Below are 25557 nucleotides of genomic sequence, written 5' to 3'. Positions count from 1 at the left end.
CCGCCGCGGACTCCGAGCGGGTGAGGCTAGCGGAGACATCATCCCTGAGAATTCGTGGGGTCGGGTGGGAGACCCCGCAGCCGGGGCCATTTGAGGGGACCTCCTATGCGCTGATGGGCATCTGTCAAGTGGTTCAGAGAGGAAACCGTAGAAGGGAGAAGTGGGCGGGACGCCCTTGTCTAGGGAGCCTTGTTTGGCAAGCCGATGGTCTGGAAGGGGTGTCTTTGGGGATGTGGTGGGGCCTCGGGCTGGGCTGTTTATTTAGGAATTGCTAGAGCAAGGCCGGCTTAAGAGGTGGGGGTCAAGAATGGGTGGCGGCGCGCTGAAGCTAAGCTGGTGGGTTGGAATCCGAAACCTTGGGAGCATGTAAACATTTAATGAATTTAGCAGGAGTTGGACTGGAGGCTAAGGGTGAGCTTAGTTACCTTCGACTCCTGTTCTTCTGCCTTCCGGTTCTTTTCAGCCCCTGCCCCGGATGGCAGCAGTAATTATAGGGGGAGACACCATGGGTCCAGAGCGTATCTTCCCTAATCAGACTGAGGAACTGGGGCCTCACTTGGGCCCCACAGAAGGCACTGGAGATTGGAGCAGTGAGGAACACGAGGAAGAGCAGGAGGAAGCTGGGGCAGGCCCAGCTGGCTACTCTTACCAACCCCTAAACCAAGATCCTGAACAAGAGGAAGTAGAGTTGGCACCTGTGGGAGATGGAGAAGTAGTAGTTGTCGACATCCAGGAGCGGATCCAGGTATGGTTGGGGAGGAAGTGTGCCTGAGCCAGTATAGTTGGGAGTTCTTGAAGGGCTAGCCTGGATCTTCCTTCTCTTTGGCTCCCCAGGCCCTGGGACTGCATTTGCCAGACCCTCCATTAGAAAGTGAAGATGAAGAGGATGAAGGAGCTACAGCATTGGGCAACCACAGCTCAATTCCCATGGACCCAGGTAAAAGAGACCATTCATTCTGGAAGTTAGGGAGGAATGCACTAGCAAGAGTCAGGAAGAAGGCCTTGTTCCAAAAAAGGGCAGTTTGTAATCTAACATTTTGTAGACCCCAGAATCTTACGAGATATTTTACTAGACTTGAGGGAAAGACAAGCTTGCCTAGAAGTAAGATGAATTTCATGGCCTCCTGCCCAAGGGTTCTGGGCTGATTCCAGGAGTGGGGAGAACAACTTCATTATTTCTATTCCCTCTTGGCTGTGGTTTCAGAACATGTAGAGCTGGTGAAAAGGACAATGGCTGGAATAAGCCTGCCTGCGCCAGGGGTTCCTGCCTGGGCTCGGGAGATCTCAGATGCTCAGTGGGAAGATGTGGTACAGAAGGCCCTCCAAGCCCGGCAGACATCTCCAGCCTGGAAGTGACAATGCTGAGAGCTGCCTTCTTACCCTGTATTCCAGGCCAGAACCAGCACAGGACTGAACACATCCCTGGTTTTAATGTCCATCTTCCCCCATCTCCCTTTCCACATCAAGGCAAATCAGACTTCTTCTCAGACCTACTTTATTCAGTTCTGTACATAAGGGGACATTGGCCCAAGCCCAACCCACCTAAGCATGTATCACTCTATGGAGAATAAAGCACCCTATGTACACAGCCAAAGGTGCACTGCTGTGCCCAGAACCCAGGTCCAGCCCTCTTCAGCCCCTTGCCCCCTACAAGGTGCCTGAGAGGGGCAAGTGAGGGCCTGCCCAGCATCAGCACAAACAAGAAAATAAATAGGTGTTGGAGGAGCCATGCTTGGGGCACTGCTCCCTGCTTCCTTCCAGCTTTTTCCAAGAGCCACTGGAAAGCAGTCAGCCTCAGGGTGGTCCCATCCATGTCTGTGATCCTGGGACTGCTGCTCACCAGAGGGGGCAGACGGTATGTAGGGGTGTGCTCATTCCTACCACTATCCCCTGGTCTGGGCCCCTGTATTCATCACCTATTATCCACAGCCTAGATTTTCCTTTGACCTTCCCACAATGTTGTCTCTGTCAGGCGGGGTGGCGGAGGGGAAAGAATACATCCCTATCAACCTGCTCGCTGCTGGGCTGGGGGCTTAGTTGTGCTGTTGGGTCTGGGCTCTCCAGGAGCCAGTGGGGCTTGATAAAACTTTGGTGAGAATTTCCTGCTGCTCCCTATATGCCTCTGCAGGGGAGGAAGAGGACAGACACTTGGAACTCAAATAAGGGCAAAGGGTAGAGAGGCCCGTGTATGCTCCTGGGTATGTTTCTCAAAGCAGCCTCAGGGAGCTGTGCCTGAGGAGCAGGAAGGGGCCTGGCTCCCCCAGGTTGTCTGGATGTCTGAGAACACAGCCTATCTGCACTAGCCACAGGGAGGCATGAACACGTTTTGGGAGAGACTACCCTGTGGGTGTCCCTGCTTCAAGTGCCTGCATCCCCCTCCCCACTCCCTAGAGTAGCTAGAGGTGCTGCCTTGCCCCATGTCAGCCAACAGGGAGCAGAGGGTGGAGGGTTGGGGCAGCGTTCAGGGGCTGAGTGGGCTATGGTCCTGTGGAGGGAAAGTGGGGGGGGGGGTCAGAGAGCCTCCTGGCTGGCAGTTAGGAACTCTTCCGCCCGCTTGTGCGCCTCCAAAGCCTTGATGGTGTACACATCCTGGGGCAGCTCTGATTTCCGCCGAAGTAGTACTTTTTCCTTCTTGATGTCTTTCAGCATCTTCATTTGGATAAAGAGAAGGCAAGAAATGAGACCAACTGCCGGGGAAATCGGTTTCCCCTTATTCTGTGGCTCTGCTGCTTCTCTCTCCTCTCCCTTCTAGAGCTGTATGAGGGGGCTTCAAAAAGTTCAATGAAGAATTCCATTGTCTTTTTTAATTCAATTTTTCTATGAATTTTTTGAAGCCCCCCTGTATTTCATTTCTGCCCACTCACTTACCCCCCAATGCCCTCCCACCTGCACAGCCTCTGTTTCCACCGTCCTCTTCAGAAGCTGGATGTCTTCTGCTGTGGGGGTCTCTGTCTCCATTGAGTACACGGGGGGCAGCGGTGGAGGGGCTCGAAACATGGGATACTGAGGAGAAGAGGTCAGATGGGGAGGGTCCTTCAGATGCCTGACCACTTACCTCCTGTTCCACCTCAAACCAATCCTTCCCCAGCCTAAAATGGGCCTGTCAGATCAAGGCTATAGTTGGAAAAACCTCACCTGGGGATTAAGCCGGGCCAGCTCCTCAATCTTATGCCACATCTCTTCCCTCTCCTTCATTCGAAACCGGCCCCTGAGGGAGCAGTACCAAGAGTAAAGGTAGAGTTGAGGATGGCTCGAGAGGCATACAGGGAGCTAGCTGAGTGTAGAAGATGGGCCTCCCAGGTGGAGATACTTACTTCTGCTTCTCTGCCTTGTATTGCTGTGTACAGTCATCAAAAAGCTTCTGGTTCATCTCCATAAACAGTTTAAGGGCGTTGTAGATCAGTCCATGGATTGTTCTGCCACCAGGAAGAAAGAACTTGAGGCCCAGATGGCCAGAGCCTATTCTAAGAGATTCCAATTGGGTCTTTGCTAAAAAATTCAAGTTTCCTTCTCTCATTAACCTCGGGGGGGGGGGGGGCATTAGCTCATCTTTGTAGCCAAATCAATCACCTTGTGATTTGAGATGAGCCTTTTAGGATCTATTACAAATATTGGTCCACTCCACCACCCCAGTGCTCCCCGACCTTTATCCTTCCCACCACTTCTTCCTCTCTGGCCCATTCTAATGGAGCTCCCCACAGCATGATGGACTATAGCAGTTTGCTTTAAACAAGACTACCTTTTCAAGCGCCCCACTCCTCCCCAGATACTTTCCACATGGAATTACATCTCCAAAATTGTGATGTGGCCTATTCCCACCCTCCAAGGTTCCACAATCAGACTCCCACTTCCCAGCTCCAGCCCAGCTCCCTACTTATTCCAGTGGCTCTTGGAGTTCCTGTAGAGTGCAGGGAACATGATGGGGAGGACCCGGGCAGCATTGTCACTTATGAGGCTCATGATGTACTCGTTGTTCCAGTAATAGAGGGCACGCTCTGCCACCTGGTGGGGAGAGGCAAGACTCAGCAAGGGTGTTACTAGTTTCTCTGAAGACCCACCCTCTCCTCAGTTGCTGGAATACTGCATCTCACCTGGAAATGGGGGCTGGAGACACATTTGGCAAGCTGGCGGAAAAGCGGTTCCATCACTTTGCTGAACTCTGAAGGTTCAATGACGTCCAGAATCTCCTCCAGCTCATTCAGGAACATCACTTCCTTGGGGCTGTGGGTCTTGGGCCAGAACTTGAGAAGTCCCACAATCACCTGGAAGGAGAGGACACAGGGATGCGATTCTCACTCAGTACCTGCTTCACTGTTCTCTAGGAAGCTGCCTTGCCCCCTCCCCTGCCCTGGTGGGCACAGCTTGGTGGCCTCAGCTAACTAACTGCCCATGTTTCTCTGGCTTGGATCTGCTCCACTTCTTCAGAGAGGAAAGCATGTCACCTGTCAGGCCACAACCCTCCTGAGGGCCCTGTATGGCACTGTTTAATAGGTCTAGACTGGCAGGTGGTGCTGGGCATGGCAGAGGAATTACCGGCTCCGTCAGACTGCTCTCCTTCTCCAGAAACTGTACCACACAGTATGCCAGCTGCAAAAGGTTGAGGTAGAGGAGAGGTAAGGGGCAGGTCCCAAATGTCTCAGGTCAGTCACAGAACAGAAAGGAGGTCTAAGGGAATGGTTAATCCACCACTCCCTCTGCCACCCTATCTCTTCCTCCTTCCCTTCCTCCTCTCTGTGGCTTGAGTCATGTGTCCTTAGGAGGAAGGGGCTCACCTGAGGATGGTAGACACTCAGGGACTTGACTTTGTGAAGGGGAAGCAGGACACGGATAAGGAACATCTTATGCTCTTCTTTAAGAGGCAGGGCAAAGCCATTGATGATGCTGAGAGTTAAGGGATGCTTGTTAGGACCAAAGGGCCAGGCCAAGTTCAGTCTGTCAAGCCTCCCAGCTGTTTTCAGGCCCGTACCCCTACTCCCCTTCTCACCTGCCCAGGATCTCCAAGAGCTCAGCAATCCCATTGTGATGCTCTGTCTCATAGATGAACCTGAGGGGTGAGAAGGGCTCCCTTGAAGTGCCCCCAACACTCCACTGCTGGCAGAGTCTCCACTAGCTCCCTTCTCCCACCCAACCTGAGGAGGGCTGGCTTTGCTCTTAAATCTGGGCTCCTGACCTCACCTGTAGAAGATGTGATTAATTTGCCTGCGGATATAGGCCCGGAGCCCCAAAAATTTGCCATATATGCGATGCAAGATGGTCTTGAGGAAGTCCCGCTCTCGAGGATCCTCACTGTCAAAGAGGTCCAGGAGCTGGAGGGAAAGCGGGGGAAGTGAGGCAGGAGCCTAGGAAAGCTGGGGGTGGGGGGCAGGGCCCTAGCCAGGGGAAGCCCACGGGCTGTGGGCAAGCCTCTGGAAAGCAGAGTGGTTCTACCCAAGGTGACATCTAGGTGAACATGTTTATATACCCCAGTGAGAGGAGAGCGGTCCTGTGGGGCTTTTTTGTTTCCTTCCATTTATCTATGAGCTTAAGGGCACAAAGTAGGTCTTGTTAATCCTTTATAGTCTTCCCTGTTCCAGACAAAGCTGGAACCCTATATGTTCAGCACAAGAAGAAAGAGCAACTGGCAGAAGGACTGGAGGGCATGGGACTAGAATTCATGGGATGGAAAGAGAAGGGACAAGAACTTGAACTCACAGCAAGGACAAACTTCTGGTCAATGTACTTCTTGGCTATGTTTGGCTGGAAATCAGGAGACTCAAGGAAACGTAAGAAAAACTCGTACACGAGCTGTCGGGGGAAGGAGCAACAACTTAGGGGAATTCTCCAAGACTGGGAGACATCCCCCTTGCTGCAAGTCTGAGGACCCCACTTTCTTATAGCTAGGGCCAGCCTGCTCCTTCCCCTAGCCCTGCCTGGGTACCTGGAGATGGGGCCAGGCTGCCTCAAGGGTGGGCTCATCCTCTTCAGGGTCAAACTCAGCCCCCGTGGGATTTGATGAAGGTGGCAGTGTCCGGAAGAGGTTTACTGAAAACTGAGGGGTAAGGGCCCATGTTAGATCTCTGTCCAGGTATCTCCAGAGCCCCCACCCCTGCCTCCTCTTCCCTTTCCCACCATGGTGACAGCCTCAGGGTAAATGGCCTCAGTGACCACATCGCGGCTATGGGTGATGTACTCCACCATCTCGTTGAGTCCTGCCCGCTTCACCTCCTTGAACTTGAGGTCACTGAGTGGGTCTGACACAAAGTCAAAGAGAACACAGCACTGGCGTAGCTTCTGGATGAAAAGCTCTTCCCGCTCCTGGGTTGGCGAATCTGGAGGGGGCAACAGTCATGTTCGTTCACCTTCCCAGCTCCTCATTGTAATGCCCCACATTCCTTACTGGACTTTTCCTCAGCCCACCCTGCTGCTGTCTTGCTGGGGAACTCCACAGCCCCTCTAGAACCACCTTTCATCATCTCTAGAACTAGTAACTCCTAAACCAACCACAAATGTCTTTTGGCCCAGTGCACCAACCTCCTTGCCCCTCCCACACACCTTTCAGGGCAGGAAGCTTCTGCAGCTCCCGGTTTTTGCTGAGGTTGAAGCGGGAAGAGCTTTGCCGGCGTTCCTTCTTGACAATCTGGGGCCCCCCTGAGTACTTGATTTTGCTGAGCTGTGTGGGGGGTGGTGTGCTGTTGCTGGGACGCTTGTTGGATGGTGGGGGCTGGGACTGGGGCTGAGGCTGTGTCTGCACCTGTGGCTGGGCCTAGTCAAACAAAGCATGAGTTAAAGTCCATCCCCCAGGATACTGCTTCCCACCCTGGACCTGGGCCACCCCCAACCACCCAGGAAGCTGATGCCTGTATAGGGTTGGGCAGAGAGCAGCTAGCTCCTGCTACGAAGGAGCCAGGGTCACACTGGTAACTATGGGTTATACCCTGAGAAGGGACTGGTCAGAAGTCATGTGTCTCTAATTGATACCCACAACCTGTGCATCAAGAACCTTCACAATGTTCATTCTAGTTCAAGTGTATACAAAACTTAGAAAGAAATCAGAAAAGAAGTTACCTGGCTAGAGGCAGGGGGCAGGGGGACAGGGTATCTGTCAGAGGCTGAGAAGGGGCATGAGGAGCCTCCAGGGTAATGGAAACATTTTCCATCTCGACTGGATCTGGGAAATGAGCTCTGGTAGCGTAGTGGTTACAAATTGGGCTGTGAACCACAAGGTCAGCAGTTTGAAACTACCAGCCGTTCTGCAGGAGAAAAGATGAGGCTTTCTGCTCCCGTAAAGATTTATAGCCTCGGAAACCCTGTACATGGTCACTATGAACGGACTCCACAGCACATAACCACCAACCACCACTTGATCTGGGAGGTAGTTAGAGGACTTGTACATACACAGAAAGGGACTTCAAAAAGTTTGTGGAAAACTATTATCTTTTAATTCCATTTTCCCACAAACCTTTTGAATCCCCCTAAAAATTTGAAAAAATACATTTAAGATAACTTAATTACTTGACTGCTAACCAAAGGTTGGCAATTTGAACTTCGGTCCCACTCAATGTCAAATTGACAGAACCACAGTACTTTACTGTGTGTGTGACATCAGACACTTAAAAGGCAAAGAAAAAAACCATTACCACACCACACCTCAGCAGTTAACTGCTAGAAATTCAGCCTAAGAAAAATCTTAAATATATAAAAAGCTTTGTGTAGCAAGCATTTTTCAGACTTACTTGTGACAGAAAAAATTTGTTTTAAATAAATGGACTATCATAGAGTTAAAATTAGGTCTGTGTAAACTATGTGATAAACATAATCAGACACAGTTCAGTTGTAAAAAATGGCCATAGCAATTTATCTAAAACTGGTGATGAGTTTTTTGGGAAGAGGGGTAAAAGAGAGCTGAGGCCTTAACTTTCTATAGGAGAAAGTCAAAAGGTGATATCTCAAATCTTAAAAAAAAAAAAAAGGCAGTAAAAGAATCTGTAGAAAGTGGTTGCCATAGAAATGGGGGGTGCTCAGCTTGCTCTTTTCTTGACAAACCTAATAATTACCGTGTGACTTTCTGAACTATGCACGTTATTACTCTGATAAAAGTGCACAAATAATAACAAAAACTTGGGCAATGATTATGGATGATGGTTGTACAACATTGATTAATGTAATTGCTATCACTAAGTGTTGTGTTATGTATATAATTTATCCCCCTACAACAATATCTTTAAAAAAGGTGTTTGTTTTTTTTTATTCCAGATTATAAAATAGAAACACTAAAACTATATAATGATAAAAAACTGCTTCCTACATTAGGTCAAATAAAGACAATACAAAGCTGTACGAGGGGGCTTCAAACAGTTCATGAACGAATTCCAGTATCTTTTCATTCTACTTTTCCATGAATTTTTGAAACCACCTCATATATACAGAATGAGCTCAATGAACTCAAGTACATGAAAGTACATGCACAGAACCAAAGCCAAGGAAAAGGACAGGAGGCAGCCCAGCATGTGTTAAATGACCATCTCTGGTAGTACAATTAGGGATTTTTTTTTCTTTCTACTTCTCTAAATTTTACACAAGCTAAGACTGCTTTTATAATGGGATAAATAAAACTAATTTTAAAGCTACTCCTTTACTTCCTCCTAGATGTGGGTGTCAAAGCCCCATAAATTCCATTTTCAGAAGTTCTGGTGTGGTGTTGTAGGATAAATCACTGGACTACTAACCAGTAGGTCTTCAATTCAAACCCACCAGTCGCTCTCGGAAACCCTGTACAAGATCACTATGAATAGAAATTGATTCACCGGCACTTAACAATAACACATAGGTGTATGCAAACACATCTACCTAACTTGGACAGTCCAGGTGAGGAGAAGAGAGACACGGAGTCACAGGACAGGATTTGTCCCCAATCAGAGACTAGAGTTAGACCAAAGGAGCCAGACTGTGTCCAGTCTGTGTAGCTTTGTGTAGCAAGCATTTGTGGAAACTAGTCCACAAATCTACTATCCCTGCTTGCTCTACAGTCCCCGCCCCAACCTCAGACTTACCTTGCTGTATGTTAGGTATGTTTTGAGTCGATTTTTGACTCAGAGCAACCCCATTTGACACAATAGAACTGCTCTATATTTCTAGGTAGTAATCTTTATGGAAACAGACTGCCAGGTCTTTCTTCGGTGGAGCCACTGAGTGGGTTCAAATTGCCACCCTTTGGGTTAGCAGCTGAGCTCTTAACCAAGCTCTTAACTACTGTGCCATCAAGGCTCTTTCGACTTATCTTACTCCTTACTGTTAGACCACAGAATGTGTGCTGCTCTGGGACGGGGCAAGGAAAGAAGGCAGAGATTTTATTCTTTGGCTACATGAGATTTTATAAAACTCATTATTTTGAACTCATGAGTTATTTTGGCTCAGAGAGCAGGAGAGGAGAACTGAGTCCAGCCCAGGACAGTCCTGTGGCTCCAGCAGAGCTCAGTGTAGCTCCACTTGGGCTGTGTCTCCTTCTACTCTCCTGAAATGAACCCAGATGTTGATACGACTGGGGGAATGCAAAAAGTGGACCAAAAACAGCTACCAATGCCTTTCTTGCTCAGTGCTCTGCCAGGGTGATCTTGGTTAGACAAGCAGGGTGCCCTGGAGTTGAGGGGGGCAGGGGGGATGACGACAGTATCCCTGACAGATTGATCACTTTGGAGTGAGGAGGGATAGCAGATGATTGAAGGGCCAGAGCCTGGTGTGCACCTAGACCCTCCTCTGCCATGGGCCTCCACTTTTCTGCCTTAAAAACAACCAAACCCTTATCCCTGGAGCTCAGTAGTCAAGCATACAAACAAACCAACAACCTGGGTTCAACTCCTGGCTCCTAGATGAATGCCTACCAGAAAGTCATATAACTTCTCTGGGCCTGAGTTTCCTCAGTAAAACGGGAATGATAATAGCACCTTCCTCGTAGGGCTTATATATAAGGATTTGTATCTATTTAATAAGGATTTTTATATATTTATACAGAGTGCTTCCTAAGAGGTATCTATAACTTTTCCTCCCCTCACTCCTAGATTCTAGGAATGCAGCCTAGAAATTCCTGGAACAAGCATACCTCAAATGCTCCTTCAGTCCATTCTCTTTTTTTTTTTTTTAAATATCCGGGGACCCGGGAAAGCACTGCTTCTTTTAAGTCCCAGCTTAACTCCTACTTTCTTCCAAAAAAAAAAAGCCTCTGTTACTCCCAGTCTTTGGGTGTCTCCCCTCCTCCAACCTCCTGATACTCTTTGTCTGTTCTCTTGGCTCTGTGATAACTCCTGCTCCAATATTTATCTGCCACCCTCTGTCCCCCAACTAGATAACAAGCCCCTTGAAAGTCAGAACCCTGGTTTATTCTACTTTGGGGTGTCTCTCTCTCTCACACACACACACACACCATCCCCCTTTACACACCCTGGCACATAGCAGACATTCAATGCATGTTTGATTGGTTGATTGATAGACCTCATGTTTGATTGGTTGATTGATAGACCTCTCCCCACAAGCCCTTGCTCTCCTGTCTGGACCTCAGGGACCCTCAGAACAGAGCACTGCACAGTCAGCAGCAGAGTGAGAAAGGAGAAACATTAGCAGAAGGGTGGTGTACTGGTTAAGTGCTCAGCTGCTAACCACAACGCTGACAGTTCAGACCTAGTTGTGTGTGAGAAAGACCTAGCGATTTGCTCCCATCCCGAGTTGTTGTTGTTGTTATGTGCCATGGAGTTGGTTCCGACTCATAACAATCCTGTACAGGGTTTCCAAGGCTGCAAATCTTTATAGGAGCAGAAAACCTCATCTTTCTCCCGCAGAACATTTGGTAATTTCGAACTGCTGACCCTGAGGTTCACAGCCCAATTTGTACCCACTACGCTACCAGAGCTTCTTCCCATCCTGAGTACAGTCCAGGAAACCCTATCGAGCAGTTCTATTCTGTCACAAAAGTTGACTCACCAGAATCCAACAACAGTGAGGAGCTCAGTGCCAGCCTGGGAAGCAAAACTCTAAGGGAGAACACATCTCCCACAGATAAGATGTAAACTCTTTGCACCTCTAGAAAGCTTATTATAAAGGAACTTCAAGAAAAAAGAGGCATTCTTCCCCCAGAAGGAAAAGCAAGGTCTCGGTTTTCTCCTAACAAGGAAAGGGCTGGACTAGATTGGTGGTTTCTCAACCATTCACTAAATAAAAGTTTCAAGCGAATCAAGAGTCGCATGGCTAAAAAACGAACTTTATAAACACCAGTCAAAGAGTTGATGCTGTAAGTCCGTTCCACACTAGGGTTCTGCTATTGAAGGCTGGAATGACCAGAAAACAGCTGTGTGGTTTACTCTGCTCTGCTAGGCCATCCTAGGTTGTTTGTGCATGTTTTTATTTTCACCCTGGTTTTATAAGGACCATTGTCTCCCAGGCTCCAGACACAAGAAGCATGAGAGACAGCTGGCCCTGCCAGCAAAGTCCCTGGCTGCCAAACCCTGATAAGGTGTCCCCTGGGTCTGTTCGTCTGTCTCTAGGAAACATGCTCATCAGAAGGGATATATGGGGAGATGCCAACAACTTGTCTTGCTTTTTGTCAACCCTTCCTCCTAAAAGTTTCAGCTTCTAACTTCGCCATTGACCTGGGCGGGACAGGGGGTGGGAAGCAAATAAGTCCCCCAGAGAACCTTCCACTGGCACTGAAACAGGAGTGGACACTGACCCAAGGCACCCTGACAAAACTGCCCTCTGTTCCCACCTCTGAGACTGCTATGGCTTCTCTGCCTGAGGTCCCTTCTCCTTCCCTTCTAAACTCTCAACAGGACGCCAGGAAGCCTCCCTGCAGCCTGGCCTCCAGTGAGCACTGAACTAAAGTCCATTCCCCCTCAATGAGACTTTCTTTGGAAAAAGGGTTTTTGGCAGATGGAATTAAGGATTACGTAAAGTGAGATCACCCTGGATTATCGGGGTGGGCCCCAAATCCAATGATAAGAGTTCCCTAGAAGAGGAAGAAAAAAGACTAGAAGACACAGAGGAGAAGGCTCCATGAAGACGGAGTGAGACAAGTGATGCTGCTACCAGCCAAGGCACACTGAGAACCACCAGGAGCTGCGAGAGCCAAGGGAGGATTTGCCCCAGAGCCTTCAGAGACACAACCCTGACAACACCTTGATTCCAGGCCTCTGGCCTCAGGAAAGGTCTCCAGGTGGGACAGTTTGTTCTCGATTACTAACCTAAAGGTTGGCAGTTCACACTCACCTAGTAGTACCATGGAAGAAAGGCCTGGTGATCTACTTCTGTAAAGACTGTTGTTATGTGCTGTGGAATCGGTTCTGACGCACAGCGACCCTGTATAGGATTTCTGAGGCTGTAAATCTTTGTGGGAGCAGATGGCCTCATCTTGCTCCTACAGAGCGGCTAGTGGGCCCCCCTCTGTAAAGATTACAGCCAAGAAAACCTTATGGAGAAAGTTCTACTCCATAACATATAGGCTGTCACCATGAGTCAGAGTCAACTGGACGGCCATGAGTTTTTTGGGTGGTTTGTCGTTTCTGTTTGGCTTCTAGATCTGTGAGAAAAGACACTTCTGTGGTTCCAAGCCAGCCAGTTTGTGAACATTTGTTACAGAAGCCTTAGAAAACCTATACAAGCACCAAGAGTACATGCAAAGATCTCAACTAATGTGACTACTCTGCTCCTATCCTGGCCCAACCTGAACCAAACAGCCACTAAAACAAAACCGACTGCTATCAAGTCTATTCCAACTCATAGCAACCCTTTAAGATAGAGTAGAACTGCCCCATAGGACTTCCAAGGCTGTAAATCTTCACAGAGACAGACTGCTACATCTTTCTCCCACAGTGAGGCTGGTGGTTTTGAATCACTAACTTTTTGGTTAGCAGTCAAGTGCTTTAACAACTGCACTACCAACTGAACACAGCCACCATAAATAATTAAACCTCCAAATTCAAACATAAAATGTTGTTAACTGCCGTTGAGTCAGTTCTAACTTATAGCAATCCTGTACAGAATTTCCAACAACAGTTGTTGAGTTTGAACTGCCAACCTGTGGTTGCCAGTCCAGTGTTTATCCTACAGAGTCACACCAGGATTCCATAAACATAAAATAGGAAATAAAAAAATACAATTTAAATGCTAAATAAATTACTGTGAGAAAGATTAAATTAACATAAAAAATTACAAAGGCTAAATGTTATATCTTTGGTATAATGCATCAATTAGCCTAACAAATAAAGATCACTTGTTCAGTGCCTTCGAGTGGGTTCTGACTCACAGTGACCCTGTATAGGGTTTCTGGTGGGTTTGAACAACCAACCTTGAGATTAACAGTCCAGTGCTTATCTTACAGCACCACAACTGGACTCCAAAGATCACTTATCAGGTTTAGAAAGGAATCCTGATAGTGCTGTGGGTTAAGCTGCTAACTGCAAGGCTGTCAGCCACTCCATGGAAGAAAGATGAGTTTGTCTGCTCCTGTAAAGATTTATAATCTCAGATTTATAATCAGCAGTTCTATTCTGTCCCATATAGAGTTTCTAAAGGAGTATCACTGCTCACGTCAGATGGATCTTGGCCTAAGCAGAGAATACCAGAAAGATGTTTACTTGTGGTTTATTGACTATGCAAAGGCACTCAACTGTGTGGATCATAAAAGACTATGGATAACATTGCAAAGAATGGGAATTCCGGAATACTTCATTGTGCTCATGTGGAACCTGTACATTGACCAAAAGGCAGTCGCTCAAATAGAACAAGGGGAAAGTGAATGGTTCAAAATCAGGAAAGGTGGGCATCAGGATTGTATCCTTTCACTATTTTAATTATTCACTTTGTAAGCTGAACAAATAATCCGAGAAACCAGATTATGTGAAGAAGAATATGACATCAGGACTGGAGGAAGACTCATTAACAACCTGTAGTATGCAGATGATACAACCTTGCTTGCTGGAAGCTAAGATGACTTGAAATACTGACTACAGCCTTCCGTATGGTATGTACCTCAACGTAAAGAAAAAAATCCTCATAACTAGACCAATAAATAACATCATGATAAATGGAGATAACACTGAAGTTATAAAAGACTTCATTTTGCTTGGGTCCACTATCAACACTAATGGAAGCAGAAGTCAAGAACCCAACCAACATGTTGCATTCGGCAAATCTGCTACATAAGAACTCTTCAAAGTATTTAACAGCAAAGATATCACTTAGAGGACTAAGGTATGCTTAACCCAAGCCATGGTATTTTCAATAGCTTCATATGTAAAAGTTGGACAATGAATAAGAAACACCGAAGAAGAACTGATGCATTTGAATTATGATGCTGGTGAATAATACTGCCCGAAGAAAAAACAAACCTGTTTTGGAAGAAGTACAGCCAGAATGCTCTTTAGAATCCAGGATGGTGAGAATTTGTCTCTCATATTTTGAAAATATTGTCAGGAAGGACCAATTCCTGGAGAATGACATCATTCTTGGTAAAGTGATGGTGGTGGTGGTGGTGATGGTGGTAAAGTGGAAGGTCAGTAAAAAAGAGGAAGACAAGATGGATTGACACAGTGGCAGCAACAATGGGCTCAAGCAAAGGAACAGTTGTGAGGATGGCACAGGACTGAGCAGTGTTTAGTTCTGTTATGCATAGGGTTGCTGTGAGTCTAGTGATGGCACCAAACAACAACATGAGTTGGAATTGACTCAATGGTAGTGAGTGGGTAGCAGTTTAAAAATCAACAACAGAGGCATTCTCTCCCATATTGACATCTCGAAGTCTATCTTTTACTACCACACAGAAAAACCTCACTGCCATCGAGTTGATTCCAACTCATAGCAACCCTATATAGAATTTCCAAGGCTGTAAATCTTATGGGAGCAGAAGTCTCATTTTTCTCCTGTGGAGCATCTAGTGGGTTTGAATTGCCAACCTTGCAGTCAGCAACCCAGTGCTTATCCTATAAAGCCACACCAGGGCTCTATCTGTTGTTGTTAAGTGCTGTCGGCTTAGTTCCAACTCATAGCAACCCTGTATAGGGTTTCCAAGGAGCAGCTGGTGAGCTTGAACCACCAATCTTGCAGTTCAAACAGACCTTGCTCTATCGAGCTACTCTTAATTCCTTTGTTTCTTCATTTATTCAATAAGCACCATGCTACTAAGCATTAGTGATACAAGGTGAATAAGACATGACCCTTGCCCTCAAAGAGCCCACAAACCAGCAAGATACAGTTTTGTTGGCAAGACAGACATTAATGCAGTTAATAAAGGGCAATGCAAAGAGAGAAAATCACAAAGGCTATGGGAACACAGAAGGCTCAGCTACAAACTGCCTGGAAGAATCAAGGAAGGCTTCCCTAGGAGGTACCTTTTGATTTGGCTCTAAAGCATAAGCAAAAGTCTAGTAGGCAAAGTAAGAAAGGAGAAAAATAAGACCTTCCAGATCAATGGAACCCACTATAATGGTCCTACGCCATAAAAGGGCTTGTTGTGTCAGGAGAAAAGTTTAGTGGGACGAGAAGTCAGGATAGGAATTTGAAGGACAGGGGTATGGCCAGCTCAGAAGGGCTGAGTGGGCCAAATTAGAACTGATAAGACCACAAGTATCTTTCCGGCAACAATTTTGGCTACAGGATGAGCAGTCTGAAGTGGGGAATACAGGATCATTTCTTCCTTCCTCTGTCCCTGCTCCAAGAACTCAGGACAGGGGCACAGCACAGAGAAATGTCCAAGCATTGAACTGCTTTCTCCAAAGACAAACCAGGAACTGCTCTTATCTGCATAGGCAGGTCACACAAACTCCGGCCTGATCTCCCAAGCCATCTTTCCCTTCTAGGATTCCTTCTAGGAGTTCAGAGCCAAAGTGTCATGTTGTTAAGAAGACAAGTAAGGACTAGAAAGCAGAGACACAGACAATTGTACACCAATGTTCATTTACTGCAGTACTATTTACAATAATCAAATACTAAAAGCAACATCAATGCCCATCAACAGATGAATTGTTGTTAAAGGTCATGGAGTCAAATTTGACTCATAGCGACCCTGTATAGGGTTTCTGAAGAGTGGTTGGTGGGTTTGAACCATTGACCTTGTGGTTCAAGCTGACCTTGCGGTCCCGTGCTTTACCCTACAATGCCATATCAGGACTCTGACAGATGAATGGATATGCAAAATGTAGCACGACAACTACCCAACCAGTAAGAGAAATGAAGTCTTGAAACATGCTGCAATATGGAGGGAGTTTTGAGATTCATTAGCTGACTGGAGCAACTCAATCACAAAAGGACAATTATTATACAATCTCACTTGTGTAAAAAGACAGGTCAAGATAAACATAGAGAAACCAAAGTTTATTAGTGGTTACCAGAGGTGGGAGGAAGAGGGGATGTGGGGCAGTTGCTTATGGAGCACTGAGTTTCAGTTTACAGAGAAAGAAAAGCCACATTGAATTAAGCCAATTAATGTAATTGCTGTTAATAAGCTGTACATCTATCAAACGTCGAATTGGCAGAAGTTGTGTTATAGATATATTAACAACAATGACCCAAAAAAAGAACAGCTGAGGCTGCTTATATACAATCAAACACACTTCATGGGATGTGGTTCCTTAGTTTGGAGCTTTAGGGTCATGGTTTCATTGGACAGCCCAGTTAATTGGCCTAATAACAAGTTTAGTGCTTCTGTTCTACCTCCTAGTTCATGGAGTCTTAAAAACTTACAAGCTGCCACCAAAGCACAACAATTAGTTTTTGTTTGCCTGGAGCAACAAAGAAAGGAGAATCAGGAATAGGAGGAAATGGATGTGTGGCTAATTTCCTCAAACAACAACTGCCTCCTCCGCCATGAGATCAGAGGAACTGGATGGTGCCCAGCTACCATAGCTAAACATTTTGAAAAAAGATTCTATAGCAGAATCCTGATCAAAAGGGAAGAAATGCAGAACAGAATTTCAAAGGATTATGGAATCCAAATTCTCTGGAACCATGGAGGCCTGATGAGCCCCTGAAACTAGTATCCTGTGATAATCTTTAAACCTTAAACCAAAAACACCCCCTAAAATCCTTGTCAAAAGCCAACAATAGTTTAGCTTACTAGTAAAGAATGTCTGCCTTGACATTATGCTCTTTTAAGATCTACATGTACATGATCAAATTGACAAACTCCAAAGATTAGATACGAACCTTATCGGCAGGGAATTAATGTTAATGAGGAAGAAACAACTTAGAATGGATGTACAACGTACTGTTGTTGTTAAGTGCCTTCAACTCGGTTCTGACCTGTAGCAACCCTGCACAGGGGTTCCAAGGAACGGCTAGTGATCTTGAACCACCGACCTTACGGTTCAAACCAACATTGCAGTCCAGGATATTAACCTACAGTGACACACCAAGACTAGAAGAATATAATCAATGTTACTGAATTGGACATGTAGACACTGTCTACATGCCAGCTCTGCAGTTTACTTGCTGAGTAAAAGCTACTTTAATATCTCTAAGCCTCAGTTTCATCAGTAAAATGGGGCTGCAGATAACATGATGACTTTAGGGAAGTGTTGTAAAGAAAACACATGAGGCCTATAAAGTACTTAGGGAGAATTTGACTAGAAAAGCCCAAGCTTTGACCATGACTAGAAAGGAGTCCTGGTGTGGCGCTGTAGGTAAGCACTGAATCACAAGGTCTACGGTTCAAACTTACTAGCCGCTCCTCAGAAACCCTATACAGGGTTACTCTGAGTCGGAACCAACTTGACGGCACTAAACAACAACATGACTAGAAAAAGGACAAGTGAAGGACTGTGTCGGTCAGCTTTTAACAATCTGGCCCCAACTTTTCCAACACTCTTCTGTCTGTAGCCACATGGATGTGTTTACAGAAAACCATGGAGGTGAAATTCCAGCAGCCTGCTCATATAAGTGAGCCCTTAGCCCACCTGTGAAAGGAGAGGGAAAGGCTAGACTCTGAGGTCCCTTCCAGCTCTAATTTGATGTTTATCTTTCTGTTCATTCACTGGTTCACTGGGTCACTCAAAATGCTGGTGTATTCAGCATGCTAGACCTCCATTGGTAAACAAAACCTTCCTGGAGACAACTAATAAACAATGAATTCACATTCAATTATTTAATTACAACTGTTGTTAAGTGCTACTGTGGCTAGGTACTGGGTACCAGGAAAGCCAAAACCAGGGACCCTGGCAATGTCTTGGAAGTGGCGGTGGGTGTCAAGAAAAAAAATGCTTTAATTTAATGGCATCTAACGCACCAGACTTGAAAGCCATTTGAACTGCAAGGTCGGCGGTTCAAGCTCACCAGTGGCTCCTTGGAAACTCTATACAGGGTTGCTATGGGTTGGAACCGACTCGACGGCACCACTCAACAACAGCAACTCTGTCTAATGGAGTCCTGTGTGGCACTGTGGGTTACGAGCCAGACTGCAAAGCCATTTGAACTGCACAGTTGGCAGTTCAAGCTCACCAGTGGCTCCTTGGAAACCCTATACAGGGTCACTATGGGTCGGAACGGATTCGACAGCACTTCACAACAACAACAATCTGTCTAATAGCTGAGGTAGTCACAATTAATTAGGCCAAAGGTAGAAATTGGTTGGTTAGTTATGTGCCATGGAGTTGGTTCTGACTCACAGCTACCCTGTATACTGTATCTGAAGCTATAAATCTTTACAGATGCAAAAATCTTTCTCCTGCGGAACAGCTGGTAGTTTTGAACTGCTGACCTTGAGGTTAGCAGCCCAACTTGTAATCACTACGCTATCAGAGCTCCTTAAAAGGTGGGAATAGCCCCCTAAATATTTCTTTTTCTCCCTTGAAATTCTGTTTCTGTTTTGAATATTAGCTGCCAGTTCCCAACTACGTTTCCCAGCAGGTCCCACAAATGTCATCAATTCTGATGGGAAGACTGAGTCCAGAGCTGTGTTCCCCAGAAGTATTCACTGACAATTTGCTATCAACAAAGGAGTTTTGATGGCTCAGTGGTTAAACACTCAACTGCTGACCGAAAGACTGGTGGTTCGAATCCACCCAACAGACGCACTGGAGAGCTGACGATCAGCTCCCATAAAGATGACCACCTAGAAAACCCTACAGAGCATTCTACTTTGTCACTATGGAGTCACTAGGAGTTAACATTGACTGGAAGGCACCTAATAAGAAGCACCTGCGTCTGCGGTGTAAGCGCGCACGCGGTATGGGGAAGTAGTCATGCAGAGTAGTACCACTCTTTCCCTCTCAGTTCACAGTTTGGTAGAAGAGATACATACAAAACACATGGTTACAACATTTGATACCTTATCAAGTGATAAGGACTATTCTAGAGAACTGTTCTGATTACTGTGTAAGTGTAGTGGAAGGAGTACTTATCTCCTATGGTTCTGTCTGTAAAACAGGAAATCTATCCTACTTCTCCCATCTACTCAAGCAAGGCCTAGAGAGATGGCCCAGGTATGAAAAGTGCTTAGATTGCTTTAGAGGTGACTGGGATCAGAAGCACCCAGGAAATTCTGAATCCATAATTAACTTCAAATTCCTGTTAAATATCTTCTCTCAAAAAACCATAAGGCCTGCATATAACTAGAGGGCTCAATTTCCATCCCCTAAACAGTTTATACAACAGGAGGGAGGAAGATGAGAAAGACGGCCAGCTTCCAGACAGCACAGTGCTCAGCCCTCACCCAGCCATCTTACTATGCTCGTTCATGGACAGAGCCTGGACTTCAAGTCCCGCCATCCCTTGTGCTCTCTCTGCCTGTCATTTATTGCTTTACAGCCTGAGATTGAGGAGCACTGCTGATCTCTGCTCATGACTATCCTTTAGGAGTGAGGGCCCTGCCCTGGACAATAGAGACACATGCCACTCCCAACCCTCAGCCCCACACAGAACCATGTCAAGTCACCCACATGCTTTTCTTCTTCTCCCCTGAACCCCCAACTTTTTTACTCTAAGAAAACGGAACTCTGAACACTTATGATTGGTAAACAGAAAAATGACTTTCACAGGAAGTTCTAGGGAGTTTAAAGAACTGGCAAGCGCATTTGATCCACACGAGCTAAAGGGAAATCCTGTCTGAGGGCAGTCTGGATGGCTTTCCAGATGCCTCCCAGGCAGTGGAAGTGAAATCAATGTTCCCTCCCCTCCTTCCTTCTGGCCCCCTGGATCTCTCACCCCACAAGCCATCAAGGAGTTAGAACTGGTGCCTGCTCCACAGCTAGAGCTGTGCCCACACTCCTTACCTCCTCGGCGTTCTCGCCTCCACCATCCTTGCCCGAGCTGCTAGGCTTGGCTGTGCCTTTGGCAAGCTTGGGGGGCTCCTGAAGGGAGAAGACCAAGGTAGGATTAGTAGAGGCCAGGGAAGGGAGAGACATGAGTTGGACTCTTAGATCTTTGCAATTACTCTATGGTTCAATTCAGTCTATCAGTTAGAATCACTGAGTACTGACCTTGTCTCTGGCCAGGAGAGAGAAAGCACATACAAAGGGAGAATCACTCTGGTTAGGAAGACAGCCCGAACACATAATAATTAAGGCTGTGCATGAGTTAGGGCCTGGGAGGGCCTTCTGTCAGTAAGAGCCAGGGTGAGGAGTGTTGAGGGAAAAGCATCATGGAACAAGCTGCTCAGATAGGCCTCTGGTTAAAGGGGTCAGAAGCATGCCTGAGGCTTTCATGCTGGAGTGAGGGAGTCACCAGTCTTCCCCCAAGGCATCTGGAAAGACTGAGAGGCGGCTTTTTGGATGTCACAAACAGTACCCAGATAAAAAGATGTTGGCATTTAATAGCAGGACCCAGAAGATACTAACAAGCACAGGAAAATAGTCCCACCTAAATACCCTGGTGGTGCAGTGGTTAAGTGCTTGGCTGCTAACCAAATGGTCAGCAATTTAAACCCACCACCACTCTGAAGGAGAAAGCTGTGGCAATCCCTTCCTACAGAGATTACAGCCTTGGAAAGCCTATGGGGCAGTTCTACGCTGTCCTATAGGTTTGCTATGAGTTGAAATCAACTTGACAGCAATGGGTTTGGTTTGGATTTTTTTTAATACCAAGAACACCTCAGTCAATAGCATTGAGACAGGGATGAGGCAAGCCCTAAGGTGCAACCAAAAGTGAGCAGGGGTCTGAAGTCTTCCTTGGGAATCCAGTAGCTGACTCAAAGCCCCGGCCTGCACAGCCTCTCTTTCTATGCTTTGGACCAAAAACAGCACTGCACAGGAACAGGATGGAGAAAATGTAAAGAAGACTTGGGGAGTGAGGTCTGAATGCAAGCTCAACCCAAATCAGCTATGAGCCTTGGCTGCCGTGGCAGCTCACACAACCATTCATCTAGTGCCAGAGCCTGTGCCCGCTGTGTGCCTGGGGCTTGGCACTGGGGACTTGGAAATGCCCTTGTCCTTGATAGGGCCACCCCCGGAGGATCTGGTTCATTCATGAGCATCAGAGTTTTGGAGGAACAAAGAGGGGGTAGGATACAACCCATACTGGGAGTGGATTCAAAAGCATGTCCAGTAAGCAACAGCTGCAGGCCTGGGATGGTGGACAATGGGAAGGAGGAGTCATGGGGCGGGGGTGAGATGGAACTTTACAAACAAATAAAGGGCTGCCATGTGGAGCAAAGATGCAACTTTTCCACATGGATCTAGAGGTCTGAGAGCAACGGTAGAAGTCGCAGGAAGACCGGTTGAGGCACCAAACAAGGAAGAATTTTCTCACAAAGCAGCTGCACAAAAAAGGGCTGACTTGTGAGACTGAGAGCCTTCAAGCAGAGGCTGGCTAACCTCCTCTAAAGGACTGCAAGCTTTCAATGGGAGGTAGATTTGAAGGTCTTAGAAATCACGCCCAGCTCTGAGGTTCTGCAATTCTACAGCACCCAAGCCCCTTCAGCAAGAAGTGATCCATCTAGTGATTCTGACTATGGGGGCAAAAGGATTTCAGGGAGAAGAGAACTCTGTGTGGGCTGAAGTAGGGGGGGAGGCTTTGTGGGGGTGGGGAGGAGGAAAGCCAGGCGGGCTGGAGCAGCTCTCTGCAGTCAGGGGAGCAGAAAGGAGGCCCTTTTTCAGGCTAAGCATTCTCCCACTGTCTACTGACCTAGGCTGGTCACACTGACCCCATTGCCAAGGGGCCAGGGAGAGGGATCTGAACATGGGGTAGAGTGAAAAAGGCTAGGGTAGATATAGGCAAGCCAGGACACTGAGATGATTCTGCACATACCCTAGATGTGTACCCCTCAGACAGGACTGACCTGTTTTCATCCATCACTGATCTCGCTACTTGAGTCTAAGCTCCTTATTCTTTTTATGTCACTCCACCAACTCTATAGCATTTAGCACAATGCCTCAAACATAGCCCTCAGGGAATACGCCTAAGAGAGATCCCAGCTGCTTTTGAGAGTGTGTTGGGGGGTATGTGTGGGTGTATGTTCGTGGGGGGAAGCAGACCCATCACCCTTATTCCCCGGCTCCTGCAGAACAGGTGCACACATACTTCCAGCCTGCAGGCAGGTGCTGCACTGCACGTGGTTAAAGGCACAGGCTTTGGCATCAGTCCTGTGTTCCAGGCCCAACTCTGACTAGCTGTAAAACCGCAGGCAAGTTAACTAGCCTCTCTGAGCTTGTGTCCTTATCTAGTTAACAACGATCATATGACCCACTTCCCTTAGCACATTTTCTGTCAAATGAAGAACCTAAATGCTGGTCACTATTGTTACTATAAAGGAGCTCCGGTAGCGCAGTGGTTACAAATTGGGCTGTGAACCACAAGGTCAGCAGTTCGAAACTACCAGTTGTTCCACAGGAGAAAGATGAGGCTTTCTGCTCCCGTAAAGATTTATAGCCTCGGAAACCCTGTACAGGGTCGCTATGAGTTGGAACTGACTCCATGGCACATAACAACAACAACAACATTATTATTATAAACAAGAAGGTGGATAGAAAGGCACAGAGACACCCCACCTAGGAACCTAAAAGAGGTAACTCCCAGGTCAGGACACATGGGAAGAGATGTAAGAGACTGCATTCTGCAATTATCCACTGTTATTGTTAAGTGCCATCGAGTGGGTTTCAACTTATAGCGACCTTGTATAGGGTTTCCAAGGAGCGGCTCACTGAGCACCTACTATATACAAGGCACAGCTTAGTTATTTCCTCAAAGGGGAAGAAAAAATTTGTCCATAATTCTGATCCAAAGCCAAACCCAAAAAGGGCCACAAATGTTCTGCAATCCAAGGGGGGTGGGAGATCTTATTCTCAACTGAGGGCTTAAGCAAAGCTTCAGGGAGAAGGCCTTAAGGAGGGCCAGAATTGGGACCAGTAGAGATGGAGGGAATGAGCAATGAAGACCCACCACCTACCTGTCCACTCTCTACCCCCACCTCATCCAGGCAAACCTCAGTCACACTGCTACCTCCCTCTGCCTCAGGACCTGCCAAGCCCTGAATACCAATTGCAACCAAAAATCAAAAGCAGAAAGTTCAACTTGAAAGGGGGGTCAGAGTTATGCCCGGCTCTTAAGCACCCAACACTCTTTCCCAAGCAAATACTTACACTTATGGTCCTCACAAGTCTACTTAAGAATTTTTCTTCTTCTGAATCATCTACAAAGGCTTTCTGTGGCTATGACAGTTTCTGTTCCATCAGACTAAAATCTACAAAAGGGTGGGGACTTCATCCACTGCTCCTGAATTCTGCCCCTCACCCCGTTCCTTAGTCCCTGGCATGACTGAATTAGGTGTGTATTGTCTACAGCTAAGCTGCCCAGACCATCTTGGCATGCCCATTCCCCAAGGGAAGGGCCTGGGAGGGGTACACAACCCTACCCAATCCAGCATCCCAGTAAACCATCATCAATGACTGTACAACCATACACTCAGAAGCTCTGGCTCTAAGAAGTTATGGGGATAACCCAGAGTCAGAGGTGCCCAGAAAATCTCCAGAGGAGTTTGAATTATAAGTCAGAGACAGCAGCCTAACAACTAGCCAATCAGAGGATAAATGAAAGCAACCCACCTCTAGGGTCACAAAGCAGGTGGTCAGAACACCAGGTCAGAGCTGGTCTGAACCAGAGTGGCCAGCCCCAGAGGAGGAGAAGCTGGGGGAGGCTGGCACTGGTATCCTAGCATCCTCTGTGTGAGTCTGTACCTCAAAGGAACCACACCTCTGAGTCAGACCTCAGCAACAGCAGGAAAGAGAGTAGAAAAGGCAGGGATGAGAAAGAGGAGAAGGTGGAATGAAGAGAAGATGGGAAGGTGAAAGGAGGCAGCAGCAAGAAAGGGTTTGTGTTAAGACATTATAACAAAGGCACGGGAGCCCAGGGGTGGCTGGCTTATGGGATAAGAAGGAAAATGAATCTGACAGTGAGGGCAGATTCCTGAATTGAGGATCACGTTGCCCAGAGAGACACAAATCAAGCACTGGTGCAAAAAGAAAAAAAATGCAAAGGTTATCCTAGAATTAGGAGTAAGGGAGGAGCCTACTTAGATTATTAGGAAGAGTGACTGGTTTAAGATGAACCTGGGAGCCAGGTGATGACACTGGTCAGCTCTCTTAGCTTTGGTACAAAAGAGGCCTTGAAGTCAGGAGAGTTGATATTGCAGCTCTGCCCCCAACAGGCGGTGTGACCTTGGACAAGTCGCTTGCCCGTCTGGGCCTCAGTCTCCTCATCTGTACTATTAAGGGTTGGACTGCAAGCGTTCAGAGGTCCCTCCCTGCCCAGACGTTCTGAGGTTCCATCAACAGAAAAGGCAGGGCTCTGTCCTGGCGTACAAGTTTGTGTGTGAAGGAAGAACTGGAGGGAGGGGCCTAGTCCAGATTTGGGTGGAGGAGGGAGAAAGCAGCACTGTCCTAGGTCAGGAGCTGGGCGTGCGGAGGGAGAGAAAGGGTTGCAGAGGATGGGAGAGAAGGCTGGGTCCCAGCCGAGTGAGAAGAGGGAAGGGGCTGTGCAGGGGGGAAGGGGCAGTTCTGGAGGGAGGTGCTGTCTCAGATGAGTGAGGCTAACCCAAACGGGTGGAGGGATAGGGTGGAACGAGCAGGGAAAGGGGGGGGGGGGACAAGAGGAGGGAGGGAAGCAGGGGAGTGACCTGGGAGTGGAGCAGATCTGGAGGGAGGAGGCAGGTTACCCTAGGCCGGGGGAAGGTGAGGTTGGAAGAGAGAGATGCATGTGGGGGCAATCTGTCCCAAGCAAGGTGGGGTGGCTGTCCCAGCTGCGGCACAGTCTGGGGGTGCTACCCGCCGCGGGGGCGGAGAGCTCGCCCCGGGAGTCCTGTGGGGGCCAGACGGGAGGGTCAGTCTGGAGCTGTCCCGGGCCTGGCTCGGGCCCCTCCCAGAGCTCCGCACAGGCCCCAGTGCGGAGGCGCGGGGGAAAGGACCACGCTCACCTTCTCCTTCTTCAGTTTATAGGGCATCTCGGCCCGTCGGGACCTGGCCCGGCTGCTGCGGTCCCGCTCCGGCTCCGGCTTTGCTCGGCCGCACTCGGCCCGCTCCGGCGTCTTTTCGCCTCCGCCTGCGCGCTGCGCCCCGGTCGAACCGTGTCTGCGCCTCCAATTGGCCCGAACTCTTATAACCTGCCTGACAACCC

At 47.6% G+C, this 25557-nt stretch overlaps 2 protein-coding genes across 6 annotated transcripts; one reads left to right on the top strand and one right to left on the bottom strand.

The window, feature by feature from the left end:
• The first annotated feature begins 56 nt into the window (after positions 1-56).
• MEA1 (male-enhanced antigen 1) lies at positions 57-1588 on the top strand. Its single transcript, XM_006860470.1, has 4 exons — positions 57-131; positions 464-745; positions 835-937; positions 1205-1588. Exons 1-4 carry the CDS (start codon positions 114-116, stop codon positions 1354-1356), a joined length of 555 nt encoding a protein of 184 aa, XP_006860532.1. The 5' UTR covers positions 57-113; the 3' UTR covers positions 1357-1588.
• PPP2R5D (protein phosphatase 2, regulatory subunit B', delta) lies at positions 1476-25557 on the bottom strand. 5 transcript variants are annotated; one of them, XM_006860471.1, is made up of 16 exons: positions 25358-25557; positions 20226-20303; positions 6532-6742; positions 6109-6308; positions 5918-6028; positions 5692-5784; positions 5176-5306; positions 4985-5044; positions 4773-4881; positions 4534-4587; positions 4092-4262; positions 3875-4002; positions 3315-3416; positions 3136-3208; positions 2887-3003; positions 1476-2649 (listed from the first exon to the last, which is right to left on the bottom strand). In XM_006860471.1, the coding sequence occupies exons 1-16, from the start codon at positions 25382-25384 to the stop codon at positions 2512-2514; spliced, it is 1803 nt and encodes a 600-aa protein (XP_006860533.1). In that variant the 5' UTR covers positions 25385-25557; the 3' UTR covers positions 1476-2511. The 5 variants fall into 5 exon arrangements, with proteins under 5 accessions (XP_006860533.1, XP_006860537.1, XP_006860534.1 ...); XM_006860475.1 differs by having other exon boundaries at positions 2391-2649; positions 6532-6712; positions 20272-20303; positions 25358-25519; XM_006860472.1 differs by having other exon boundaries at positions 2512-2649; positions 6532-6724; positions 20226-20300; positions 25352-25384.

The sequence above is a fragment of the Chrysochloris asiatica genome, unplaced genomic scaffold (genome assembly GCF_000296735.1).
Source record: "Chrysochloris asiatica unplaced genomic scaffold, ChrAsi1.0 scaffold00038, whole genome shotgun sequence".
NCBI lineage: Eukaryota > Metazoa > Chordata > Mammalia > Afrosoricida > Chrysochloridae > Chrysochloris > Chrysochloris asiatica.
Note: the sequence above shows the minus strand (reverse complement) of the source record. Positions and strands in the feature narration are given on the sequence as shown.